General features: G+C 37.7%; 1 protein-coding gene across 1 annotated transcript in view; it reads left to right on the forward strand.

Moving 5' to 3' along the window:
- LOC149267159 (pumilio homolog 12-like) overlaps positions 1 to 21,839 on the forward strand; it is a 199,926-nt gene that overhangs the window by 80,918 nt on the left and 97,169 nt on the right. Inside the window, exon 3 of the mRNA XM_089431628.1 lies at positions 15,516 to 15,679. Within this exon, the coding sequence (XP_089287754.1) occupies positions 15,516 to 15,679 (164 nt within the window). The remainder of the gene's footprint in view (positions 1 to 15,515; positions 15,680 to 21,839) is intronic.

Raw genomic sequence — 21,839 nt, forward strand, 5'->3', positions numbered from 1 at the left:
AGATCCATAAATTGAAATTATTGAAACTGAGCCTCCACAAACATCAAAGCCGATTGATGAGATTATACAGAGATTGGAGGAGGAAGTCCAAGAAGAGCCCATAGAGAAAGATTCCTATTTTGAGGATGGTTGGGTACGAGCCAGCTCATCTCACTCATATGCCAAAGAGATCAGGGAAGAATCTAAAGAACTGCACAATGAAGTATATCTTAAGAAAATAGTAGAGCTGACAAGTGAGCTGGAAGACAACAAGATCACGGAGAGACATTTGAAAAAGGAGAACAAAATGTATAAAGAAAATAACAACAACATAACCAAGGAGAACAAGAAATTGTGCACGCAAATTAAAAAGCTTGAGACTCAAAATGTCCTCATCTCCAAACAAGCCTACATATGGCTAAAGGAGAAAAAGTTATGGCAGTACAAATATGAGAAACAAACAGTGAAGGCCGCCATCTACAAAGAAGAGAAATATGAGGGTATTGACATCTCCTTCAGGCTGCATTGGAAGAAGCTACAGGATCAGGAACAACAGGAGCATCATCACTCGAGATCCAAATGGAGGAGGCAAGCATGAGGACATGCTTGAACATCAACAAGGGGAAGATGTTGACCCTCAATTTTGGTAATCTTTGCATATCCTAAATCCATTTATTTACGACCATATTCCATTCTATTTCACCTATATATTGCCTCATTTTAGTCATATTTTGCATATTCAAGTAACTAAATTAAGTTTTTTAATTTTTGGAAATTTTTGTAAAAATTGGGTTTTAAGAGTAAATTTGGACTGCATTAAAAATTCCCATAATAGCCTCATTAAAGTTATATGTGCAGGATACCTAGCGAGATCTGGGCCAGTTATGAACCCCTTTTTTAGTTTACTGATGGCACTTTCGGTGGACTTGTTGGTGGATTGAGCAGGCTATGGCTGTTTGTGCAAACATTCGACCTTCAGAATTTTGGACCGCAAACCTTTTAGGAGCTCTGAACATGAGAGATGAATTCCCAACAATTTGTTCACTGATTTTAGATGTCCTTCTTCAATCATATACCAAGTCCGGAGAGGTTACAAGGTCGTAGGAGATAGTGAAGCTTCTTTGTTGGTTCAAAGATGAATAAACAAACCTTATGGACAGAGTTATTGCCCTAGAGGGCCGAAACCACATAGATGGATAAAAAGATCACACATTTTGCAACTTAGGTTACTGTTCCTGCTCCTAAGCAAATCCACACTTCCGTTTAGGCTATTTATTGCTTAGAGATTTTCCCTTGAGGACTGAAGGCTTAAAAAGGGTGCTCAAGACTGTAGCTAGGTTAGACCTGCAATAAACCATGAATAAACCCGAACGTATCCCCAAAGGACTTATATATATATATTTTATTCATAACAGGGACATACCCTACCCGGGTTCTCTCAGGGTATGTTCCATGAGGACTATTCTTATCTCTGACTCCCCAGCTCTCAAAGAATATCGTTCCTCCATGACTACTCTTTCTGTTGGATGCCCTATCTCATCCTCAAAGACCATCGAATGCCAAATGATTTCCCAATCCTCCATTCTGTCTTCCTAGGTGAAGACCAGAATGTCATGTCTATCTCTCCCTCTCAAATAGGGAGGCGATATTCCAATAAGTAATGTACTCATTCCTACAAAAGGAATGTACCTAAGCTCCCTCTTGGCTTAGGAATTTCCAAGTTTCTTCCAAGTAAGAAACTTGTTTTTCCGACTCCTTCTTAACTAGGGACCTACACCAATTCCTCATGTGGAACAACCAGTTGCCTGAAAAAGTCCTCTTTTCTTCGATGTCATCAATTTCTTTTTGTCATGGAGTCTTCATCATTTGGAGACTTCTTCATAGGGCACAGACCATCCATCACTTTTATCCATGAGTTAGTCATGTCCTTACGTCATCAGAAAGTGATCCATCAGATTTTCCATCTGGTCTTTGCTTTATGTCATTCTGCCTTCATGCCATATTTTTCCGGAAGGATCTTATATCCTTCAATATGGTCATCTTGTAAGTCATCCACAGATCTTCCCTTTGGCAGTCCTACATAAGCCCATCCAGATATTAGTTCAAAAATAAGAAATGAACACTTAAATCGAAATTACCTTTGTGATGGTCTTTCTTCATGACATCTTCTTGTAGGTATCAACATTTTGCATGTAGATTGACACATTTCCCACATATATCCATTGTCAAGGGTCTCCATCTTTTTCTGACTTCCATCAGAGTCTTCATATCTTTCCGAGAGATATTCTAGTCAACTATTATGGGTCTCGAATGTTGAATGCCTTCTACCTTTGTTGCATACGATCTTTTCCTTTCTTTTCACACTTCATTCCCAAGAGCTTTCAATCAGAGTTCCTTAGTTGTAGTCAGTTTCCTCATGATTCATATGAGAACATATTATGTTGATTTCATCTAGTGTGACTTATGCCTTATTGCAATCTTTCGGAGGAGGAGATCCCTTCTTCTCATGATCATATTTCCCAAGATGGAAATAGTGATCCATATTATCTGCAACCATATGACATGACTTTCATAATAATCTTGTGTAAGCATACATACCTCATCTTTCCTTTCGGTCATCCAAACTTCTTGTAGTAGCTTCATTTGAACGAAAGAACTATATCCTTTAGACCTGCTTTCCTGATATGTCATCATACCATCATCTCTTGAATCCCACGAGTTTGAATTCCTGATGAAACTTCTTGCTTTCTTTCTAGATCAGTGAATCCTTTGATGAGGATTCCATCAGAGAAACTTTGAGGATCTTTCATATCCTCACTCAACAAATGTTTTTTTATGATGATCCCCTTCGATGATGACCTCTACTTCTTTCTATAAGTATCACTGGAGGTTTCAATGAGGTTTCCAAGAGCCCTTATTCTTTATAATCAATAGAGTTTATTCCAAACATTCTTTCTGCTTCCCATGTCAAGAGCTCTTACTTCTAATGCTTCTATCACGATGCTACTTTCTAATTTGATGCATCCTATTTTATTTACATTGCTTCCTATTTATAAATTACGAGTGAAAAATACCTTCTAGTGAAGAAGATCATCTCAGTCATAGTAGAGATCTATTTGCTTCTTCCTTCTTAAGCTTCATTGTCTCAGGTTCTTTCACTTCCTTAATATGGGCTTCTTCCTTGTCCCTCTTGCGTTTAGGACAATCTCTTCTATAATGCCAAAGTTTATGACAACCATAACATCTTTCCTTAGCCATGTTCTTTTTCTTTTTCTTTGGAGGGTCAAACTTTCCAAATGTCCCTTTTCTTCTTGTCATTGATTGATCTCTTCTATCTGAGCTTTTGTTACTTTCTTTCTTCAGCCTATCTTCTTCTGCCTTGCAGAGAGACTATAATTTGATGAATGGGATAACTTCCTCTTCACAAGTAGATATGAGGTTACCTTGCTCATTAGTTAATGCATTTAGAATAACGAAGATTATTTTGTTATCAGATACCATCTCTCCTAGATCTTGCAAACGCCCTTTTATCTGAGATGCTTTTGAAAGACACAACGATATCCCTTCATCCTTTGACACATTCAATTTATATAGATCAGATCTAAGTGATATGATCTTTTCTATTGTGCTCGTGGAGAAAAGTTCCATCAAATTATCATATATTTCTTTAGATATCTCCAACTTGGTCACATAGGAAATGAGAGGATTTTTGATAGGCTCCTTAAGAATCTTTTGAGCGTTAAGATCCCTTTCCACGTATTCAGATAATGCTTGTTCTTTGGATGGCTTGGAGACCTTTCCATGGATATGCTAAATGACTTCATTTATTTGAGGACTATATCTATCCTTCTTTTCCATACAAGGAAGTTTGATATCTCAACCAACTTTTGGTTCTCCTTGAAACATGAAGTCATTTTTACTAGATTAGATTATAATAAAAGGTACTTACTTGTGAAGATAGAATCTTCAACTTGATGACAAACTTGTTGCTTCAGATGATCCCTTTCAAGTGAGATCCTTGCTTCAATAGAGAGAAGATTGCCTTTCAATCTAACCTTACTTAGATTTGAAGAGCTTCCACTTCTTTGGTGATGTATGATTTCTGGAGTGCTTCTAGGATTCAGTGTTTTTCCTGCTTCCTTTTTGGTGTAGATTTCTTTGATCTAGGGTTTGCCTTTGGTAGCCCTTGGATTTGCTACGATCCTTCTTTGAAGCTTGATTCTCGTGTGTCTACTTGCTTGAATGCCCCTTCTTGACTTCAACACCTAAGCTTTGATACCATGTTGAGAAATCTAGGGCATTGAATAGTTAAAATATTTCTCTGCTTGATACTTGCTTGTGATATACTTTTACTTCTTAGCTTATAGTCTTTTCTTCGTTATGTTATTGTTGTGTTCTTTTCATCAAGACAATTACCAATATGCATAATAAAAGACAAGTGACATAGTATGTAGGCTTCTCAGCAGGGGCAAAACCTCTCACCTCTTGAGAGGAAAACCCGATCAAAATTCTTCTTCTAGATCTTCAATTGACGAGTACCAAGACCATGACATAGACCCTTGACTTTAGTATCCTCCCAAGAACCTTGCCACTATCCTTGATGCTTTGCTTCTTCCCTTCGACTTCCTTTCTTGATCTCGAACTGCTCTCCTTGACTTCTTCTAGAGAAACTTGGTCTCTACCAGTGTTTTACGAAACGGCCGTACCGAAACGGAAACGGCCGTTTCGTTCCGTTTCAACACAAAAAAATGTGACCCGGCCTTTGACCCGGCTCGGCTGGCCGAGTCAGCTATGACTCGGCCGATTCAGCCAATGACTCGGCCGAGTCATAGCTGACCCGGTCAACCCGGCCGGGTCCTGTCATGACTCGGCCGTTTCGTTCAAGTGCGGCTGGGGCAGCGTAATAACCAAAAATAAATGACTTTTTTGCTGATTTTTGCCAAGGATTCAGAGGGAGATGTAATGTTTTGATGATGTATGTCCATCAGATAAGGATCCTCCCATTTTCAAATGAAAGAGGTAATTTTAAGATGTAAGATCTAGCTTTGTTTCTAAGTGTCAAAGGTCTGGTAAAATTCAACAGCTATTGTAGACTAGTCACTACACACAGGGACATTGGGGTATATCTGTATCATACATCACATTTAGCTGCCACACAATGCTTTTGCACTAAACAGAATATTCTTTAATGTATACCTCTGTTCTAGAGGCGAATAGTAAAGGATCAGAACCGTGTCATAATCATAGAGTTGTGAACCACTGTCAAAACAATTTCAGAAAACCAACGATTATGCCCTCAGAACAAAATGACTAAAACCTGCAAAATATATGTTGAACGAACCCAGGGAATCCCAGAACTATAAACCACAAACCCTTATACAAGTTCAATGCTGTTACAGATCAAAGGATGTCCGAATTATCTTATCTCTTTTGGAGAAAGGATGTCCGAATTACCTTAATCTTTTGACAACCTTTTGGTCCAGCAAGATATTAGAAGGTTCAAACTTCAATTTGGCATTTTCAACAATTATTTAGCCTTTTAATATGCTTCCATATTATCAACTTATTTGGGGCTTGTGACCACATAGTGGGTGCACCAACTTAAGTTGGACATATCTTTCAAACAGTAAGGAGTCTCGCAGCGTGCTATATATCCTTAGAATCGTAATGACGAGGAGAATCCAATAAAGATGGTCAAGCAATAATGAAGCGGAACATAAAGATGAGTCTTTGATCATGTATGACAGAGTCCAGACTACAGTTGACTATGTATTTACTATTGCCATTGGGTACACCGTACCATTTTGATATAATGGATTGGTTCATGAGCCTACTTTGATCATATGTTGTCTTCCATGTATATTATAATGTTGTGTGTTTGAAAACTTGAATGAAAATCTTTAAAATTATGTTTTTTTATAAAATAAATAAATATTTAATGTATTTTTTACAACGACCGAGTCATTGAAATCGAGCCGGCCGAGTCATTGCCGTTTCCGAGTCCGAGTCCGAGTCGATCCTCGGCCGAGTCCGAATCCGAGTCCGTTTTGTAAAACACTGCTCTATACTTTATATTGCTTCCTTTCGACTTTCCCTAGAGAATCTCGTTCTCTAGTCTCCACACTACTCTTCTCAACTATCTCTAGAGAATCTTGGTCTCTAGATCAGAAACCTTATTCTCTATACTGCGTCTCTTCGATCTTTGCTTGATGCCTTCCATTCTTCTTCAAAAAACTCACCCCAAAAGAAACCTTCCTTTGTTGATCCCAGAAGAATGTCTCCTTTGCACTACCTAGAAGAATCTCTCCTTCGTACTGCCTAGAAGAAACCTCCTTCGCACTGCCCAGAAGAAAATTCGTTTGTATTTCCCAGAGGAAACTCCTTCGTATTGCCCAAAAGAAACTTCTCTTATCTTTTTTCGTACTTCACTTGATACCCTCTTCTTCGCACTTCTTCTTCAACGAATGCTTGTCGAGTTGCTTTCCTTCAATGGAGGCCGAGTGTGGCTATATATACACCTCCACACATGTCCTTTAGGCCAACATGATCCCTATAGGTTAGGTCGACTTCTTCCAATATGTTCTTCCATTGTTTGTAGGCCGACTTGAAGAGGATAAGTGACAAGTTCTTGGAGGATACTTTACATAGACAATATTGACCTTTTACAAAGTGTAACATTACATGACAATGACTCTATCATTTTATGAATAGATGACAAATAAATCCTAAAGACTCTCAATGGGAGCCTTGATTTCAAAATTAAAATTTCTTACTCATGAAACCCATGTAGCAAGTCAATACAATAATTTTATTTTTCTTCTTTACATCTCATTACATAAATTCATACTTACGTGTCATTATGAAGACCAAACCTAGTTACACTTTTCAACATCAAGAAGAGCTCATCCACATACAACACTAGGATGAGTGGCTCATCATCTACCATTAAATAGTAAAGGTTGGGATTTGCGTCACTCTTGACGAATCTCATCTATTGCAAGTAGCTGTCAATCTGACCATACCATGCCCTGGGAGCCTACTTAAGCTCGTATAGAGCTTTCTTCAGTCTGCACACATGCGTGCCCCTCTCATGTGTCTTGAAGCCCTCTGGTTGTTCTATATATACCTCCTCCTCTATCACCCGGTTCAAAAAGGCTCTCTTGACATCCATCTGGTGAATCTGCCATCCCATTTGCGCTGCTAGAGATAAAGCCGACCAGATAGAAGTATATCTGGCAACTGGGGCAAAGGTCTCCTCATAGTCTATCCCTTATGCACATACCCCTTTTCCACAAACCTAGCCTTGTACTTTTCCACGCTGTCGTCTGCAGTGTACTTGATCTTATAGATCAATCGAGAGCCCACAACTAACCTGTCCATAGGGCTCGACACTACCTCCCAAACATCATTTGTCATGATAGAGCTGTACTCCTGTACCATGTACTCCTCTACCATGGCATCCACCCACACCTGATGTTGTGTGACCTCTTGATAACTAGAAGGTTCAACAACTTGTGCCACCAATGCTTGGTACTTGTTTGACTGTCTGCGTTCTCTTTTATTCGTCCTAGGAGCTCCTATGAACTTTTCTGCATCTCTCAATGTCTGACAAACTTCCTTGCTGGTTCGACCACTAATAGTGGGAGGATCGACCAACTCTTCGTCTTGCCTTTGCTGCTTTGTTTGCAGTGAACTCACAGGGTCTCTTGCACCTGAGCTCATGCTCGTATTGGTAATTGTATTAGATCTCTGTGACTGCCCATGCTTTTGTCTCTACGGTTGCCCCTGCTGTTGAACCAATGGAGCTTCTGCCGGCTCACTTTGATCACCTGTTGGCATTTCGTAAGACATCTTGAAGGCTTTGTCCTCCATGAAATTTATGTCTTGTCTTACAATAATCTTCCCGATGCTAGGAATATAGATCTTGAATGCTTTCGAGGTCTCACTATACCCAACGAAGAAGCCCTTTTTTGCAGTTTGATCCAACTTAGTGCGTTTCTCGTCTGGCACATGACAATAAGCTATGCTGCCAAAGATCTTGAAGTGAGTGACGTCCGACTTCTTCCTTGAGAAGACTTCTTCAGGTGTTATCTTCCCCAATGCTCTGTGAGGAACCCTATTCTGTATATACACAGCTGTGTTACATGCCTTTGCCCATAGAAACTTATTCAAATCTTGGTCATATAACATCGCCTTTGCAACCCTTACTATAGACTTGTTCTTCCGCTCCGCTACCCCATTATGTTGTGGATTGTATGGAGCTGTCCACTCCCTCCTAATGCCTTCCTTCACACATAATCCTATGAAGTCACTATTTGTGTATTCTCCTCCATTATCTGCGCAAAGTATCTTGATCTTCTTCCCTGTTGCATTCTCTACGAGGGTTGCAGGGGAGCGCCCCCCCTCAAATCCTCTCTCGAAGCGCGCTCCTGAAATTCGCTCCTGCAAAAATTTGCAAAAAGGCTAGGGAGCAATTTTTTTTCCACAAAGATGTTCCAAACACAAGTTTTTTTCAAAGAAACAAGAAATTTTGATTGGGGTACGAAGCAACAGATTGTATAGGTTGCAATTTTTGATTGGTTCCATCCACATTGGATCTCATATGGAGAAAGTAGAGTTTTAGGTTACACAAGATATCAAAATTGCGGGGATTGCAACGTTTCCATTGGATTTTGTCATGTATGAGGGTTTCAAACTAACATTTAATCAAAAGAGCACCAAACGCTTTATGTACCTTGATGTTGGTGGCATTGATTGTTGAACTCCTCTGTTATGTCCCTAGTTAAAATGTACTCATCACTCAAACAAAATTTCGATTTGACATGTTAAGCTTTTTCTATCTTATTTCAACTCTCAGAGAGTGATTTTGGTGTTGAGAATCACAATATAGGCAGTGATTTTGATGATATATAGGTATTTGTTGCAGCATAATTTCTTTTAGATTCTGGAGGCCATCTAGAGCCTCTTTGTTGATGTATTTTTGGTTCAGAGATGGACTGCACTTGATGCTCTGGAGGGGCAATGTTGCATTTGCAAGGTCATCCAAAATTGTGGTATGGCTTGGGCATCATGTGTGGTGTAGGCACACTCCATGCATTATTGTAGGCAAAACGCTCTCTATGACACCAATATGGCCTTTGATCTACCACAATATTGTTGTCCTGTTGCGTTCTCACACATGGTGTCCTTTAAGAAACCCCTATCTAAAGCAAACAGGTTTTCCTTCATGTTGTCTCTGTGTTGTTACTCCAGGCCTCTGACTTCCACATCTTTGTTTGTCGCTACAAAGTTGCTCTTACACTATTTAATGCATAACCATTTTAACATTGCCACTCTAGGTCACATAACATGATGTTAGCTCTATTAGTTCTCAGACTTATCCCATGAACATTGTTTAGCAATTTTTTTTTTCAATCTCTCATGTTGCCAACTTGATGACTTCCATTCGATTTCTTGGTTGACCCCTTAGGCTTCCACTCCTGTCATGCTTGTCCAACGTGATCCACCGTGTTCCTGCCTGATAATGCTACTCGTGAACCTCCTGGATTACTGCACAGTCGTCCCTACTGTGACCCAGTCACTAAAAGTGTCATTGCTAGACTATTGCTTGCTACCACTGTTAATTCTCCTTTCTACTGGCCATCACCAATTCTTCCTCATTGGGGTTTTTTCTTCTTCTTGCTTCCATTCTAAATTTCTCTTTCCTATTTTATTTTCTTCGGATTCACTGTTTGTATTTATGTTGGATAATAGTTTTCTCTTTATTGTTTCATTTATATTCTTAAACCTTTAACATAAGATTAAACATGTATTTACTTGGCTTCTTTTTTAAGATCTCACTGTGGGTTCCTCCACTACCTATGTACCTCCGCTACACTGCCTGTGCAATTTGCTGCTTGACACAAATTATCTCAGCTGTTCCACAAGTTCCTTCTCTGTATGTGTTCTTGTGTTTGTGATGGATTAATCCTGCAGCACGCTGCTTCAGATGCCCAGGTGTCCACTTGTTGGGTATACATATACACAATATTGTGTGTGTGTGTGTGAGAGAGAGAGAGAGAGAGTTGATATTATTATTTAATTTTCAATGATGAGATGAACAATATGTATCATGTGAGAAGACAATCTCTTGTGCAAGCACCTATCATCATATTAAGACATAACATTGGAACTATTTAACACATTGTATATCCTAACCTTATAAATGGAAAATGACTTCAAAACATTATGCCCAATGTCAGTATATCCTCTAATCACCTAATAAACATATTGTTATGACCATTTTACTACGATAACTTTATCAATATCTGCTTTGATAGTATATAAGGTTTTAGAGGGTGCATAAAACATAATCAATACGATCATATTGGAGAGAATAATAAATGTTGGTGTCACATATATTGATGCTGCTGCAAAAAATACATCTACTGGAGTTTGAGGTAGGATACCTAACAAAATAGTACCACTCCATCTTCTATGACATTGTAATGCATTATTATATAGCACCCTATATTGGATATGGCTATGACATTATAATGCATTATTACATAGCACCCTAAGTTGGTGATGGCTATGACATTATAATGCATTATTTTATAGCACCCTAAGTTAACCACCTAACTGTTGGCTGTTGTAGCTCGATTAAATGTTCTAGTGCAGGTGGTGTCAGTCAGGTTAAGAACACAAGAGCAGAAAATATCTCCAAGCCCAAGTTATTATTTTGGATGTAAATATTTTAATTAAATTAATTAATTAATTTTCATTATTTTCCTAAGTTTTAACTTAGGGAAATAGACTAGTTAATTAGTAATAATTGAAACATGGTCGATTTTCCTCTAGAGACTTCTAGTAAAGTTTCTAAGCGATCTTAGTCATCGATTAGATCATTTCAGATCTAGATCTTGGCTGTTGATTTCTCAATGAGAAATTATAATGAAAATTGATGGGCAGTCTTAGAGATCGTTCATTACAGTGAAGAGGGCACAGTGATAGCCTGGGGTTTGACACTAGTGAGGGTTTCAGCAACAGTTGAAGCAATGAATATCTCCAGAGTTTTCTTTCATCAGTATTCTTCCAGTTTTCGAGATCCGGAGGAGGAATTCTCCTAGAGTTACTCTGGAGATAGGAAAGGGCGTAAGAGATTGCTAGGAGAGGCCGTACGAGTTGCCAATTTAGCATAACGAGATTTCCAGTTGCAGAGCGAATCGCAAGAAAGGTGGATTGCAGGAATTCATAGTGCGAATTGTAGGAAAGGTCGTGTCAGGTTGCAGAGTGAGGCCATGAGCCTTCTAGTGGTCAGATCGACCTATGGAGGTGAAGAAATATTTTGCCAGAGCTTTGCCGTGGTTTGGCAAGCAGTTGTAATATTTATCAATTGCAGAATTTGCTGAAGATAATAATAAAACCCTCAGATCTAAAGAATTGGTTTTCCCTTCGGGGTTTTTCCAGGGATGTTTTGTCCAAAAATATTGTGTTCATTTTGTGATTGGTTTTCTTATCAGAGTTTTCATAGTTTATTTAATTGGTGAAATTTGCTTTCACGTTTTATTCATTATTTGCAGTAAATCATTTGCTGGGACAAATAATCTGTTTAAAGGTAGGAGAATAATAACCAGATTAACTGCAAATCGATTTTTCACACTAACCCATAACCATACTACTACATTGGTCACATGTTACTATCTTATAAAGTGGCCATATTACATAAACATCTATTTTCAGGTTATGCTATAACAAGAGTTAGTCACAGGCTTTGGATTGATATCCTTTTAATTCTGTGTTGATTTAAGGGTTGTACACACAATAACATTGGCATTGAAATATGGTGAGAATCATTTGACCCTGAGTAAGGCTGTTCATATACACATACCACCCTCTCAATTTAATGATATCTCATTACATCACATATAGCACCCTAATACATTTATGGTCACTTAACCACTGAATGCTCCCATCAACTTTTAAACTAAGTCACCTAATACGTCATCCCCCCACGTGTCTCAAATTCTTTGTTTTGGACACAACACGTGGGTAACATGTGTTAGACATGAATTTGACTTGTGTCCTATTTGTAGGGCACGAGTTTGATTGGTGTCTGACACGGGCCCTATTAGTGCCCCAAAATTTGGACACGTGTCTTGTGCAAAAAACATCTTGAAATCGATTTATTGCCTCATTCTCATGTAATGCAGTCAGTTTTGGAGCTCTCAAAGGTTTTGGAGTGCAAGTAAAGGCAATTATGCAATGTTAAAAGGGACTCCAAGTATTGGGAAGTGGATTTGTCCAGGCCCATTAATGGTAATGTTAAATTCTTAAAGTAAAAGTCCTTTTACTTAAATTTTAACATTACCATTAATTGAATTATGATGTTTGAGAGTGGTTTCGACCTCATTGGATTTCATATAGATATAGTAGAATTTTAGATCCCACTCAAACTCTTGCAGACTTAACAGTTTTCAGTATTTCAGGATTGGGGGGGTTACAACGTTTCCATTGGAGTTTGTCATGTATGAGGATATGGAACTAGCATTTAATGAAGAGGACCAAGCCCTCTATGTACCTCTATGTTGGTGGCATTGGTTGTTGAACTCCTCTGCTATGACCCTAGTAAAAATGCACCCATCACTCAAACATAATCTTGATTTGACATGTTAAGCTTTTACTATCTTATTTTAATGCTTAGAGGGTGATATCGATGATGATGATCCCAATATAGGCAATGATATTGATGATATAAGTATTAGTTATTTGTTGTAGCATGATTTGTTTTGGAGTCTGGACTATACAGGCCATTTAGGGCTTCTTTGTTGATGTATATTGATGATATAAGTATTAGTTATTTGTTGTAGCATGATTTGTTTTGGACTATACAGGCCATTTAGGGCTTCTTTGTTGATGTATTTTTGGTTCAGAGATGGATTGCATTTGCAGTCAATGCTATTTTGTTTATATGCATTAGTTGTGTGATTGGATTTGTATCATCATCATGTAAATGTTTTAGATATTTCATATTTTATGTGTAATTCACTAATTTTTTATATTTTTTGATATATGATATATAACGTTTCCTCTGTGTCATGTTCTGGGGGGCCATTGTGTCATGTGTTGGATACTCATATTTTCATGTTCTCTGTGTCCTCGTGTCAGGTGACTTAGCTTTTAAATGATCATGTGATACTAATTATCGTAAACATTAAGCTAACATAACACAAAAGTACATTAATATTAAGTTCGAGCTTGGTCTTTGCTCCTCCAACATAACTGGAGTCCAATATCTTTCTACATTACAGGGGATTTGCTTAGTATGCATGGCAGACCATGAACATTGAGTCTATTAAACAATGAATAAAATTTACAGTGAAATCATAGATGCATCACATCAGTAAACATTTTTCTTGTGAACTATGACTTAGGCGTATACTTCTTAAATTCAAAATCTGTTTTGAATTTTTAATTTGTATATCGCAACTCTTTCTGGGATCTCATTGGTTGCTGCGAAGCTCCTCCCAGGATCACCCAACCCAGCCTTATCAGTCCAGGATATTCCTCATAGCACATTCTCTGACTCTGTTTTTTTCTGCCACCTTGACAGTACAATATAATCTTTTAATCGATATTAAGATTTGCTTTCTTGAGTTACTCCCTCTTGCTTACTGTTTTTTTTGTTTCATTTCATATTTCTTTCTTTCTTTTTCAGTACTTCAGAGTTGCCTCAACACTCCATAATCTTGTTGTTGCTGTACTCTCCCAGTGACTTACTTTTTGGGCACTCATGGACTTCAATGAAATTGTCGTATTTTAGGAGTAAAAGTCAATTGCCCTAGATGCTTGTCTTTGCTAAATTTTATTGGCTGCAACTATGTATAATTCCTTTGTACAGTTTCTGGTTCCTTGTTGGTTATGTTCTATACAATATCTGATAACTTGATTGTGAGTTGTGTGTGTCATGGTAAGCTATGCGATCTACAGAATCTACTACTGCTTTTTGTGTTAAACATGCTTTTTACAATGAATATGATTGTTAATGTTCAGTTTATTACTGCTTGCTCTATGTCAGTTTTTGATCCCTGTGAAGTTATTTCTTTTACCATTAGTAGAGTGGAGAAACTAGCCATTTATGAAGCAATCTAAGTCACCGTACACATCCCTCCTCCTCCCCCCCCCCAACGTGTCGCGAGTCTTGTGCGTCCAACACGATTAGAGCCTTTTCCGTGTCCGACACGAGTTTGACTCGTGTCCTATTCATAGGATATGAATTTGACTTGTGCCAGATATGAGCCCTACTGGTGTCCTGAAAGTTGGACATATGTCCAATGAAAAAAACATCCTGAAATCGATTTAGTTCCTCATTCTCACGCAATTCAGTCACAGTTTTGGAGCTCTCGAAGGTTTTGAAGTGCAGGTAAGGGCAATTAAGCAATGTTAGAAGGGGAAGTGTATTTGTCCAGGCCCTACTAATGATATTAATGGTAATGATTTCATCGTTTTACTTAAACTTTTAACATTATCATGAAATGGCTCAGGATGTTTGAGAGTGTTTGCAACCTCATTGGATTTAATATGGAGAAAGTAGAATTTTCGATCCCACTCAAAATCTAGCAGACTGAACAGTTTTCAGGATTTCAGGATTGGGAGGATTACAACATTTCCATTGCAGTTTGTTATGTTTGAGGGTATTGAACTAGCATTTAATTAAGAGGACCAAGCCCTGTATGTACCTTGATGTTGGTGGCATTCATTGTTGAACTCCTTTATCATGACCATAGTAAAAATGCACCCATCTTTCAAACAGAATCTCGATTTGACTTGTTAATCTTTTTCTATCTTATTTTAATGCCTAGAGGGTGATGTTGATGATGAGGATCCCAATATAGGCAATGATTTTGATGATATATAGTACTAGTTATTTGTTGTAGCATGATTTTTTTTGGAGTGTACAAGTCGTTTAGGCCCTTTGTTGATGTACTTTTGGTTCAGAGATTGATTGCATTTGCACTCAATGCTGTTTTGGTTATATGCATTAGTTGTATTGAATTTGTATCATCATCATCTAAATGTTTTATATATTTCATATTTTGTGTGTAATTCACTATTTTTATTTTTATTTTTTTAAATATATAATATATAATGTTTCCCCTGTGTCCTGTTCCGGGGGGATGTAGTGTCATGTGTCAAACTCGTATTTTCATGTCCTACGTGTCCCGTGCCCTCGTGTCAGGTGACTTGTGAAACAATTCTCCTCTTTGAAAGATAATAGCTATAGGATGTAGTTTATCTGATTCCAATAACGATATGACATTTTCTAATCTTTCTTTCTACCTGGTATACATGTGTTAACATTAAATTCATCATAAACATTCATTATAAAGCATGATACAAACATTGAATTGTATTGTAACTCTGTCTCTCAGGCAGCAAACAAATATAGTTTCCACAGTCAAAGTGCTTTCTTGGTTGTAAATTAAAAGATTTTAATTAATCTAGTAGCTTTGCCTTTGATTATGTTGGAAGTAACATTGTAGTTGCTGTTGTGGCAGTTCCTTTTTGATGCTGCAGCAAAACATTGTGTTGAGATTGCGACGCACCGTCATGGATGCTGTGTTCTTCAACGATGTGTTGATCACTCCTCTGGAGCACAACGAGATTGTTTGGTGGCAGAAATAGCTGCCAATGGGTTTAGGCTATCTCAAGATCCATTTGGGTACACTCCCCTCTGTCTCTCATGAATAGACTTGTTTATGAAATATGCTGTGATTCTCATCTTCTTAATTGTTTTTTTCTTCTAATTTTCTTGCCAATGACTCTAGAAAATGCTTGCTTTCTTATACTATACTTTGATGTTGTCAATCTAGGTTATAGTTGTTATTGACATAATGTTGATGTCTGGGATAATAGACTACACTCTGGCCATGGAATTTAGGTTCTCAGTATTGTCTTTTTTGTATATATGTTTGTATGTAAAGAGGTTATCCCTGTCAATACAAGAGTAAGTTGTTAGGGGTATATATAAAATAATAAATTCAATCTTCTAGAGCTCCTCATCTACATTTATATGGTCCAGACTATGTCCCTTTTTTTTGCAGGTTACATATCTTGGGAAAACTCCCAAGTACTTCCCGTCATTTTAAGGATGGTAACAAGGGTAAACCCTAGAATCTTTAGGGCATAAGGCCAGCCAAAAGCTAGGCTTGATTCCATTCCAATAATGTACTTTTAAGTGCTCATTATGTCACCTGCAGGAATTGAATTCAGGTGGGGAGGATAACAACAATCTTCCTAACCACCTGTGCTAAGCCCATTTGACTTAAGATGGACCAGACCATAACTACCACCGTAATCCTGAACAAATTAGACATACAACCCTAATCCTACATGGCTTTAAATGTGACTGTGAACCAGGTGGCGAATTTACTAAAACCCATCTGTACTAACTTGTAATTCGATACCAGGTGTAAAGACATTGTCTGTAGAGCATATAAAAGGCTTTGGACACCTCAATATATGATTATCTGGAAAATAGTTGCCTTTATGCTTATGTTTCCTTCATGATTAGTTACATTAGCATTTATCCACTTTCTATAGCAGAAGAGAACCATTTATCAACTTCAAAATCTATTGTAGTTGAAGGATCTAAACTTTAAAAGTTTAAAGCCTTGAACATGAGATGTGAACTTCAGTTTTACATGTCATAAGCATGCCATCTGATCAATAGTATCTCTACAAAAGAAAAGCATAATAAAGGGATGGAGTTAGCAATGCATATGTTATGCATTTATTTTCATAATGATACACATTTTATTGTTTGCATAATGAGTACACTTGTATGGCTTGAAAGCCATACGCTGATTAGCCTAACCATTTTTATAGCAGAAACAGCTCACATTGGAAAGGCATCAAGAGCTGTGATATCCAACTATGAAGTAGCTGTAAATAGTTGTTAATAAAATTTGCGTTGGCAAAAACTTGCGGATGGTCTGGGCATCGTGACATCAGAGAAAGTGGTGAAAAAATAGGCAAACCATGGCAAGCAAATAATACAATATATATATGTATGTGTGTGTGTGTTTTTCATTTTCTTTAAAAATTTAAACCAACAGCAGCATCAGATAAGCACATTGGCACATAAATATGGAAAAGACACCAATACATATGATATAGTGGATGCCAAATGACAAGTCAGTTCAAATTTCAACTGTCAATATCCAGTCCTGATTGTTGTCCATTCAAGATTAATAAATGCAAAATTAAAAGTTATATATAAATATAAATATATGTTTATGCATATAATAAATGTGTCTTGTCATCATGAGTCATCTACAATGATTAATCTAGCAGCTGGTAACTGATTCCCTATACGGTATACCCCTTTTACAAGCAAAAGAATGGCTCATCTTACTCCTCTCATAGAAGAAGCCTTGTGGCTGGAGATGGATGGCCATTAGTGGGTGTCTCAATCAATGAAGAAGGTGGTGTTGAGGTGGGAACATTAGCCTCCTTACTCTCAGTCTCCACCCACTCCCTTGTCCATTCAAGACTAATAAATGCAAAATTACAATATATATATATATATATATATATATATATATATATATATATATATATCTGTGTGTGTGTGTGTTTGTTTCATCATAATGAATAATCTACAATGATGAATCGAGGCTTCGAGCAGCTTGTAACTGATTCCTGTTGAAAAGTGTAACTAGGTTCAGTCTTCATAATGACATGTAACTGTGACTTTTGTAAATGATGTAAAGAAGGAAAATAAAATTATTATTGTAAGACTTGCTTCATGGGTTTCATGAGCAAGAGATTTTGTTTTAGATGGCTCCCATTGTGAGCCTTTAGGAATTGTCATAGAATTAATGTCATGTATGGAATGTATACAAGTCTATAAAAGTGTCTAGAAACCCTCCAACGATCTTCATGTTGGCCTTAAGATGAAGTACAAACTCATGCTGGCTCACCTATTTGAAGACACACCTATTCATATATTCATGTCGGCTTATTTATAGAGGGCAACCACTATAAATATGGGTGAAGGCTTTTCACATTTCGGACAGTCAATCAAGCTCGAATTTCTCTGAAATTTGGATCACAGAGAAGAGGCAAGTTCAGATAAAGCTCAAAGAGATGTTTAAGGGACAGTGAGGGTCTTTCATGATGAAAGGACGAGTAAGGACCTTTAAAGGGACACTAAGGAGGAACTACAGAAGACAGTTCGGATGTCTCTCTGAATTTCGGATGGACAGTAACATAAAAGAAGATAGTTTGGATGAAAAAGTATAGAAGGAACTTGGATCAGTAATGAAGGGACAACAAAGATATTTTAGAGACTTCAGAGCTCTGAGAAAGTGTCTCGGTGATAAAGAGAAACACAGTTTGGATGAGAGTACATATAAGGTACAGTTCAAAGCTATAATGGAGACCACAGTTCCATACAGTGCTTTGATAAGTTCTGTGCTATGATTCGGTTCAGGTCTATTACAGTCTTGGTACAACTACAGTAAGAAGATCTTGGTGTCATGATGAAGTCACGGTGATAAGAAGGTCGAAGAGGAAGAAGAGTCAAGAAGAAGAAAAGAGCAAAAGACAGAGAACTAGTGTCTTAGTCTTGGAGTGGCTAATAGGTCAAGGGTCTTGGTCTTGGTATTCGTCAATTGGAATCTCTATAAGAAGAATTTGTGTGGGTTTTCCTCTCAAAGAGTGAGAGGTTTTGGTCTTGGCTGATAGCCTACATTTTGTGTCTCTTGTTTATTTTATGTTCATGCATTGATTACTGTTGGATGAAGAAGAACACTAATAATCTAAGAAGAAGAAAATTCTAATCTAAAGAAGCAAAAAGCATTCAAAAGTAGTTACTAATCGAAGATAAATCACCTAATGTTAATGCCCTAGATTTCTCAACATGGTATCAGAGCTAAGGTGATAGTTAAGGATGAGCATCTCATCAAGGGACACTTAAGGATCGAATCTCGAGAAAAACATCAAAGCAAGTTGAAGGATATCAAAGTGAAGTTGAGATTTACATCAAAGTGTCAAATCCTAGATCGAGGGAGAAGTCTACACCAAAAAAAGTTTTGGATCCTCTAAGTCATCGTTAAAAGACCACAAAGACCCTCATCAAGACGAAAAGATTTACAAGCAAGGTAGCTCAAATTATAGACATCCAAGAGAAGCATTTCTAGGAATAATATCACATCATCTTGGAGAAAGTCGAAACCCTAGAAGCATTTCCGATTTGCACGGAAGAAGTTGAAGTATCTTGAAGGCTAGAAGGCATTGTCATCATCTTCAAAAGCTATAATGCAAGTTCCCTCTTATTGAAGCAAGGATCCCCTCCTTATTCTTGAAGAAGATCATCCGAGGAAGCATCAAGACATCATCAATCACCATCAACAAAGGGAGCTAGATCTAAAGGCATTTTCATCATAAAAGGAGCAGTCTCCTTTTATTGAAGAAGGGATTTCATTTGGAAGAAGATCATCCAAAAGGAGGCAGTCTCCCCTGTCCCCCTCGTTGAAGCAAGGACATCCTTATCCTTTAAAAGAATCATCCGAGAAGCATCAAGTCATCTTCATCATCCTCCACAATCAAATCAAGTTGAAGATTTCATCTTCACTTAACAAGTAAGTATCTTTATTCTATAATCAAGATTTGGTAAAATGACTTCGTTTTGCAAGGAGATCTTTAAGCTGGTTGGGTCATCGAACTTCTTTGTGTGGAAAAGGAGGATAGACATAGTCCTCGAAGAAAGTGAAGTCATTAAACATATCAATGGAAAGGTTTCCTCTGAATACATGGAAAGGGATTCTTATGAAATCAGTCAAAGGTCCCCTCATAAAACAGTATTGGAGATATATATGATAAGCTGGTAGAACTATTCTCTGAAGATGCGATAAAGGTCATATCACTTAGATCTGATCTACACAAATTGAAGGTATCAAAGGATAAAAGGTTATTGTCATAAGATCTACATTGCAAGATTTGGGATGAGATAATCTGTGAGGATAAGAAGGCTCTTCCATTCAACAATGTGTGGTCTCTATGCAAGATAGGAGAAGACAGGTTGAGGGAGAAAAGTATTTCGACATTTGCCGAAAGGAAAGAAGAATAGAGCTAAGAATCAATGTTATGAACATTACAGAAAAGATTGTCCTAAGCTTAAGAAGGGCAATAAGAAGAAAGATAGAGAAGAAGTCCATTTCACCGAAGAAGTGGAGGAAGCTGAAAGAAGGAAGTCCAAGGAAGAGGAAAATCATTAGAAATAAGAGCTCGTGACATCACCATAGGGAAACATGATGGATATCTGAAACAAAATCTTTGGCAGTCAACTATGAAGGATATAGCTCTTGGGAACCTCATTGAAAACTCAAGTAACACTTATGGGAAAAAGGAAGAAGTCATCTAGGATAAGGCTCATCATACATGAGTCAAAAGGTAACATCTGTTGGATAGGGATATGCAAGATCCTCAAGATTCTCTGATGGAATCTTCATCGGAAGGTTCACCAATCTAGAGAGGAAGCAAGTGTTTCATCAGGAACTCCAACTTGTGGAATTCATGGGATGATGTTATGATGACATAAGAGATGAAGCAGATCAAGGGGTTGAAGATCTTTTCAATCAAGGAAGTTGTTGAAAGAAGCCTAGATGACCTAAAAGTAAATGAGGTATGTATGCTTGTATTCAATACTATAATGTCATGTCGTATGGTTGTAGGTAACATGGATCATTGCTCTATCTTGAGAAGCAAGATCAAAGGAAAGGAATCTCCTCCTATGAAAGGACGCCAGAAGGCATGTGTCACACTAGATGAAACCAACATAATATATCCTCATATGGAATATGAGGTAATCAACAGTAAGTGGAAGAACTCTGATTGGAAGTTTCATGTGTGAAGAAAGAAAAGAAGAGATCATAAGACTATGCAACCATGGAAGAAGGCATTCAACATGTGAGACCAAGGAGATTTGACTAGGAAATCTCTTGGAAAGATATGAAGACTCTAATGAAAGTTTGAAAAGATGGAGACCCTTGACAATCGATATCTTTGGGAGATATGTCAACATGTATGCAGGATGCTGATGCACAATGGAATATGTCACGATGAAAGACCTTCACAAAGGTAATTTTTTGATTTAAGTGTTCATTTCTTATTTTTGAACAATAATATTTGGATGGGCTTATGCAGGGCTACCAAAGGGAAGAACTGTGGATATCTTCCAAGATAACCAAGTACAAGGATGCAAGATCCTTCTGAAGAAGAAATTATGATGAAGGTAGCATAACATGAAGCAATGCTAGATGTACACTGATAGATCACTTTCTAATGAGAGGAATAATGACATGACTGACTCATGAATGAAAGTGATGGATTGTCTATGCCCTATAAAGAAGTCCCCAAAAGATGAAGACTCTGTGACGAAGAAATTCATGACATCGAAGGAAGGAGTTCTTCTAGTAGCTGATTATCCCATTATCTCCACCCGAGGAGTTGTTGTAGGTCCCTAATTAGAAGGGAGCCTGGAAACAAGTTTCTTACTTGGAAGAAACTTGGAAATTCCTAAGCCAAGAGGGAGCTTAGGTGCATTCTTTCTGTAGGAATAGATATGTCCTCCCTAATTGAGAGGGAGAGATAGACACATCATTCTGGTCTTCACTTGGGAAGACAAAATGAGAGGATTGGGTTATCATTTGGCATCCGATACTCTTTAAGGATGAGATAGGGCATCCAAGATAAGAGGAGTCGTGGAGGACGAGTAATCATTTGGCATCCGATACTCTTTAACGATGAGATAGGGCATCCAAGATAAGAGGAGTCGTGGAGGATCGATATTCTTTGAGGGCTGGGGAGTCTGAGAT

Source organism: Pinus tabuliformis, chromosome 6 (genome assembly GCF_031772625.1).
Source record: "Pinus tabuliformis cultivar Carrire ecotype Pingquan chromosome 6, CPIR1, whole genome shotgun sequence".
NCBI classification, from domain to species: domain Eukaryota; kingdom Viridiplantae; phylum Streptophyta; class Pinopsida; order Pinales; family Pinaceae; genus Pinus; species Pinus tabuliformis.